Source organism: Pinus tabuliformis, chromosome 5_2 (genome assembly GCF_031772625.1).
Source record: "Pinus tabuliformis cultivar Carrire ecotype Pingquan chromosome 5_2, CPIR1, whole genome shotgun sequence".
Classification (NCBI taxonomy): Eukaryota; Viridiplantae; Streptophyta; class Pinopsida; order Pinales; family Pinaceae; genus Pinus; species Pinus tabuliformis.
In genome coordinates, this window is record NC_142306.1 from 392,685,767 (window position 1) to 392,692,631 (window position 6,865).

Consider the following 6,865-nt stretch of genomic DNA (forward strand, 5'->3'; position numbering starts at 1 on the left):
TGTTTTGTATTTTCAGCTCTAAATTTTAAGATTTATATTCCTTGTTCTGTACATGTCAGTATTTTTCTTAAGAATGTTATGAAAGCTTTTTCTCAGTGTCTTATCCATTTGGTCGGTCATTTTCAGCTCTAAATTTTAAGATATATATTTCTTATCCATTTGGTCGGTCATTTTCAGCTCTAATTTTTAAGATATATATTTCTTATCCATTTGGTCGGTCATTTTCAGCTCTAAATTTTAAGATATATATTTCTTGTTTTGTATTTTCAGCTCTAAATTTTAAGATTTATATTCCTTGTTCTGTACATGTCAGTATTTGTCAGTATTTTTCTTAAGAATGTTATGAATGTTTTTCTTTCTTTCCCCGCCTCCTGTAGGTTGGTTTCTTCACAAAAATAACTCAAGACATAAAAAAGAATAAATCAGCCCTAAAGTTTAAATATCCAATACTCCAAGGTTTATATTCCTACTTTTGTGGTATCAGTTTTTTATTGTCTTGTGCAGTATTTTTAAGTGTAGGTTGTTTTCTTCACAAAAAAAACAAGACATAATATAGAATAAATCAGCCCTAAAGTTTAATATCCAATATTCCAAGGTTTATATTCCTACTTTTGTAGATGTCAGTTTTTTATTGTCTTGTGCAGTTACTTTTGTAGATGTCAGTTTTTTATTGTCTTGTGCAGTATTTTTCAAGTGTTCGTAGAATGTTGTTTTTCTTTCTCATCTTCTGTAGGTTGGACGCATTATCGAGATAAAGTTAAATTTAGACCCATTATATCATCTTGTGTAGGTTGGACGCATTATCGAGATATAGTTGAATTTAGACCCATTATATCAAGTGCATGGCTGACCCATTGACATATCTCATTTAAATCAATGCAATGAAGATCAATTCCACGTCTTGCAAATTCATCGCTGTTGAAAGTATTTAGCGAGTTCCGATACACCATGATAAGATCAATGACAACTCTTAACTCATTTATTAAGAAGAAAAATACAGACATATATTTACGCGCAGAAATTTATATACGCAAAATCCTCTCATTTACAAAAATATATATATATATCACTTCACCCATCTTTACTCTCATCTCAGTTTTTCTGGCGGGACGTGGCACGAGCATGGAATCCTTTGAACTCTAAAAGGAACTGACCATCAACAAAAGGTCTGTTATTTATTAGCTAAAAGTAGTCTTGGATATTAATTTATTAGCTAAAAGTAGTCTCGGATATTGGATTGATCGTCTCTAGCCTGATTCGGTGCTCCGAGGGGACTGGGACCGTCTCTAGTCTAATTTGGTGCTCAGAGGGGACTGGGACTGGGGTTGAGACTGGATCGAAGAGGGGTACAAAAGCTTCTTTGCCCCCGTTGCATCCAGAACCGACTTCGTGAGCGGTTGTTGCTTCCCGCCTGGTGTAGAAGTTTTCTTGACAAAGAAAATGTAGAAAACCCATTGTAGCAGTTCAGGGGCAAAAATCCTGTATAGAAAGATGACATTATACCACATGGGGATGGTCACATAACGCTTTCCTCTGCACGCTCCTTCCACGATAGCCTTCGCACAGTCTTCTGTGAAGACAACGGAAGAAGGCCCAACTTGCACCTGCGCAGTCCAAAAATATATTTTCGAATGATGAAATGAAATTTCAGTAGACTATACACAGCGATGTACGAGTAGAACATACATATATAGAATATTTTTGTACTCTCGATTCACAATTTTTTTTTGGATGATGAAATGAAATGAAATTTCACTAAGCCGTAGTATATATATAGAAGTCACAAGGCGTAAGCAAGCTCAACGAGTTAATGCTCGGCATTTCGCTTCTTGCCGTTCGAATCTCCCAGTTTAGGGGCAGAATCTAGGCCTTGCGTATGCCTACGGGTTTAAGGTAGGGGGATACAATTTTTCCGTTCGAATCCCTTGGGTTAGGGGTTTAAAGTTTAGGCTTTTACTGAGAATCCCCTAGGTGAGGGGTTTAGGGTTTTGAATAGGTTAGGGGTTTAAGGTTTAGGGTTTTGAGGATTTAGGGGTTGGATCACTAGGGAAGCAGGACACGAGTCTATGCCCACGGGTTTTCTTACAAGTTGGGTTTAAGGTTTAGGGGTTTCCGAAGGAAGCATAACCTGTAAACGTGTCTCCGCTTAAGGGTCTACGGGTTGAAGGCTTATCTATGCTCTAAGGGTTTAGACATTTCCAGTTAAGGCTCAAGGTTTTAGACGGGTTTCAAGTTTAAGGATTTAAGGAATTGAGGTGCAAGGATTTACCAGGGAAAGTCAGGTTTAGGGGTTTAACACAGAAACATCGCTTGGATTTAGGGGTCTAGGTTTTCAATCCCCAAAAGAAACGAATATAGAAAGAGAGCATGTAAGAAAAGGAATTTAAATGGCAGCTAGGGTTTACGGTTTACGGGTTAGGGTTTAAGGTTGAAGGATCAGAGAACTGATGTTTAGGGGTTAACAGAGAGAGGCATCCCTTGGATTTAGGGGTCTGGGTTCTCAAAAGGAAAGAATACAGAAAGAGGAGCGTGTGTGAAAAAGAATTTAAATGGCAGCTATGGAATACGAACGGTTTACGGGTTTTACAGATAAGCTTTAAGGTTTAAGGATTCAAGGAATTGAGGTTTAAGGATTTACGAGAGAACTGAGGTTTAGGGGTTTAATAAAGAAGCATCCCCTGGATTTATGGGGGCTAGGTTTTCAATCCTGGAAAGAATATAGAAAGTGTGTGTAAGAATGGAATTTAAATGGCAGGTATGGAATTCGAACTTACATCTCGAGTTTCTTGGTCGACTTCCACCTCTCCTCGTTTGGTGACAAACTTGCCCATCGTCATTTCTGACTTGATCCATCCTGGTGTTGCAATAGTAATGCTCACGGAAGAACCCACCTCTGCTCTCAGACTATCATAGAAATTAATCAGTGCAGCTTTTCCCGCCTGAAAGTTAAATATTCAGATCATATCAAACGCTAATTTCCACTATTCCAATGACATCAATCAATAGTTTCATTGACATAATAGAAATGCTCATAATCTGCCTGAAAGGAGATTTTTTTTACATTGTAGATGCTCATCCGAGGCATCGGCAACCATCCCGCAGCAGAGGCAGTCACCACTATTCTACCAGAGGATCGCTTCAAATGGGGAAGCGCATAGTATGTCGGGTAAACGTTCCCCCAAAACGTGACATCCTGATAATAAAATTTTAACGACCGACACAGATCAATAAACAGAATCCTGGATCTTCATGCTTTCAGTGAAGACAGAGTCTGTGCTTCAGCACAATCTAAATAAAAGTTAATTACCATAACATGTGGAAAAGCAGAAGTGTTCGCTTCTTCAAACAGGAAACTACCCGCTATTGCAGCGTTGTTCACCAGATGGTCCACTGGTTGCACACAATCAAGATTCCCGCTTTTCCAAAGTCAGAACAACTCTCAAATGTTCATTTGATCTCATGATAAAGGTTGCTTTTGATTCCAAATTTTCCCACTTCCAAACTCATTATACCTCTCTAACTCTCACTGGTACAATTACTCATAATAAAACATGCAATTTTAATACTACTGTACAGGTTTCCACAATTATTGCATTAATTTGAAGAATTTCTATTATACCAACAGAACATAGAATATACACAGAGGACTACAAGAACATTTTAAAGCTCAGAAAGGGATCTTACAGCAACCATAGAGATTTATAGTCTCGTCTATGAATCTCTTACAGTCTTCTTCTTTGGTCACATCGGCAGCAATCACATGAACATTTTTAGCACCCAGAGACCTTGATTTGTCAGCTACAGCTTTCAGACGTTCTTCCCTCCTGGCAACCAGCATTAGATTCGCTCCTTTCTTGGCATAGCAATAGGCCATTTGCTGCAACGCACAGTCAAAATAACATTACTACTAACAACAAGAGAGCACACAAAAGAAACACATAACTATACAGTGACACATTCTCCATGAACGAACCTCCCCAATTCCAGAAGATGCACCGGTGATGAGCACCGTTTTCCCTCTCATATTCTCGCGAAAGATGAGGTGATAAGACCAATATAACATCCTCATCAGTGCCAATGGAGGAAAGACCACTGATAAGAATAGTATTGCCATAGGAGGCATCGTCAAATTGAGAATTAACTGTATCCAATCCATCTTGCTACTCTGTTAACTTTTTTCTCCACTGAAACTCAATTGGGCCTAAAACTATGATAATTTCAGCGCAATGAAAAACCTTGAAACCAAGCCTAGATTTTATATAGAATTGCACAAAGTGATGGACCTGTTAGGCCATGCAGGGTCTCTGTTATCTCTAGTACGCGTGTAAAGGAAGGAATAAACAGGGATCCACGTAGCTTCTTTGGGGACTGTCGATGCGCCACGTTTTCTCTCATCTCTTCAATTTACTTGGTAATTTGAAGCAAATTTAAATCTTGCTGACTGTATTCCATTCTCATCCACACCGTTGAGAGTTTTATTTCAAATATTGGTTTGAGTTTTCTTTCATGGCAGCGTTATATGATTTAATTATCAAACCGTCCAGAGTTTTATTTCAAAGATTGATTTTAGCATTATGCCCATTCTCTTTGATAGCAGCCTTAGATATTATTTAATTTAAATTCAGATTTACGAGGCACCCCAAAGTGTGTAGGTGTAGTTTCCTCTAAACTTCTAATGCTAAAGGAGAGTGGGGGGAGAATAATGCAGAGATGTAAGGAAGGGAGAGAGGTAAAAAGAGAAAGGGAGAGAGGGGTAAAGAGAGAAGAGGAGAGAGGTGAAGATGGAGAAGGAGGGGACGTTGAGTGAGGAGGGCCATGGGAGGACAAAGGAAGAGATAATTTGGGAGAGGGGACACGGGAGGGTTGAGGGACTGAGAGAAGGATTGTTGTGGAGGGAGAGAGGGATTGTTGTGGAGGGACTGAGAAAGGGATAGGAAGGATGGTGGAAAAAGAAGGGGAGAGAGAGGAGGAGAGAGAGGGAGAAGAAGAGAGAGAGGAGGTAGAGAGGTAGACAGACGAGGAGAGAGAGAGTTTATGAGAGGTGAAGAGTGAGAGAGAGAGTGAGGAGGTAGAGAGAGATAGGGATGAAGAGAGAAAGGTAAGTAGCAAAAGAGAGATAGTGGGTAAGGGAGAGTGGGAGAGAAGAAGAGGGAGGGAGAGAGAGAGTTGTGGTAAATAGAGGGAAAGAGATGGATGGGGTAGAGTGGCAAGGAGGGGGAGAGAGGGAGGGAAAGACATAGTGAGAGAGAGGAAGGGATGCATAGAGGGAGAGGGAGGTAAATAGAGAGTCCGTGGGAGTGAGTGGGGAGAGGAAGGTATAAAGGTAGGGAGGGAGAAAGAAGGGGGCAGTAACGAGGGAGTGAGAGAGAGAGAGAGGAAGCAAAGTGTAACAATTCCATTTTAAGCCTTTGAGGATTACTGTAATAATTATGTAGTTATCTATCATTGTTACAATGAACTAAATCAAACGATTTGAAAATGATGTGTATGTAAATATTTTATCTATTAATTAAAACTGCTATAATACTAAATGGGAATCTGAACACCAATACTAATTATGATACTTCAAGCGGGAACTGGTTATGGGGTTACGAGGAATTATCTATGCCTACTATTAGCAAGAAAACCTCACCCAAATGTTTATGACAAAATTGAATTAAAAAGTAAACTACCTTGTTTTCCCATAGGTGCATAGCTCATTGAATGAAGCATTAGGTAGTTGAAGCAATCATTTGCCACATTTATCTAGGCTAAGTGGTGGTTGTAGAGTTATTTCAATCTTCAATGGGTAACATGTGCATGTACCCATCTTAGAATTCGAGAATTGACCCACGAATGGTGTGGGGAGATGAGACAAATCATGTGGTGCATACATCCATGGGCATAGGAAAGCCATATATAAAGAGAATAGAGGTGCATGAGTGTTTAGAGAAGTAAATTTGCTAGTAGTGTATTGTCATTCCCAAAGGGAAATATTGCTAGGATGTATCTAGTGATTACCATATGAGTTTTGGATGCTCAAATACACCAAAACAGGTGCCAATAGTAGATTGGAGCAATATTGGTGTGTTTTGGGGTCTCTAAAAATGAATTTTGGAAGCCAAATACTTGTAAAGGAGCTCTAGAACTTAGATGAGTAGTGGGGATCATGAATTAACGTGTGTTGGGTGAGTATGATAAGCAATGGGCAAGGAAATCATCAAGCGACTATAGAATTGTGAAGGGATTTTTGTATTGCTATCCTAGCCAACTAAGAGGTATCTAGAATTTGTGGAGGCCCTCGGCTTAGTAAACAATAGAACTATACTATTTTCATATGTTGAAGGAGAGTTTCCTTCACCCATCCCAATTTTCTATGTTGACAATTTTCCCTTCGTGATATCATGGTTTTGGCTAGGGGGTGGCCACTTGTACAGAGAAGTGGTGTAGTTAATCCTAAGGTTGGATGGAAAAGGCACCTTCCTAGATCAATTACAATAGCCAATAATATTTAGATTAATGTCCTTGTGTCTCAATATGCTATGGAATTGTTAGTTAATGTTTGGGAAATGATGTTAATAGTTGTGTAGATAATTAAATGCTTACGACATTGTGAATTTGGATGTGTTCTATACATAGTTGAACACTTGAATATATAAATCTAATGTTTGACAATATTTTTAGAAAATATATTGCAAGAATTAAGTATATAGGTTTGCTCGATTATTTCATTTTGTTCATACATATTAACCTCTATAAATTAAATAATTTTACTGGAGTTAAAATATTTCATGCTAGAATTTAAAATGTCCTACTTAAAGGATAAGCTTAACTTGGTGGAAATATTTTGTCTTTCCCTTAAATTAGATGGAAAAGTTGTCCTCTC

General features: G+C 38.6%; 1 protein-coding gene across 1 annotated transcript; it reads right to left on the reverse strand.

Moving 5' to 3' along the window:
* Nucleotides 1-1,241: 1,241 nt before the first annotated feature.
* Nucleotides 1,242-4,239, reverse strand: LOC149159162 (11-beta-hydroxysteroid dehydrogenase-like). The gene is made up of 6 exons (XM_089436418.1): nt 3,974-4,239; nt 3,685-3,877; nt 3,308-3,390; nt 3,062-3,193; nt 2,775-2,939; nt 1,242-1,604 (listed from the first exon to the last, which is right to left on the reverse strand). The coding sequence occupies exons 1-6, from the start codon at nt 4,154-4,156 to the stop codon at nt 1,287-1,289; spliced, it is 1,074 nt and encodes a 357-aa protein (XP_089292544.1). The 5' UTR covers nt 4,157-4,239; the 3' UTR covers nt 1,242-1,286.
* Between the last annotated feature and the right edge of the window lie 2,626 nt (nt 4,240-6,865).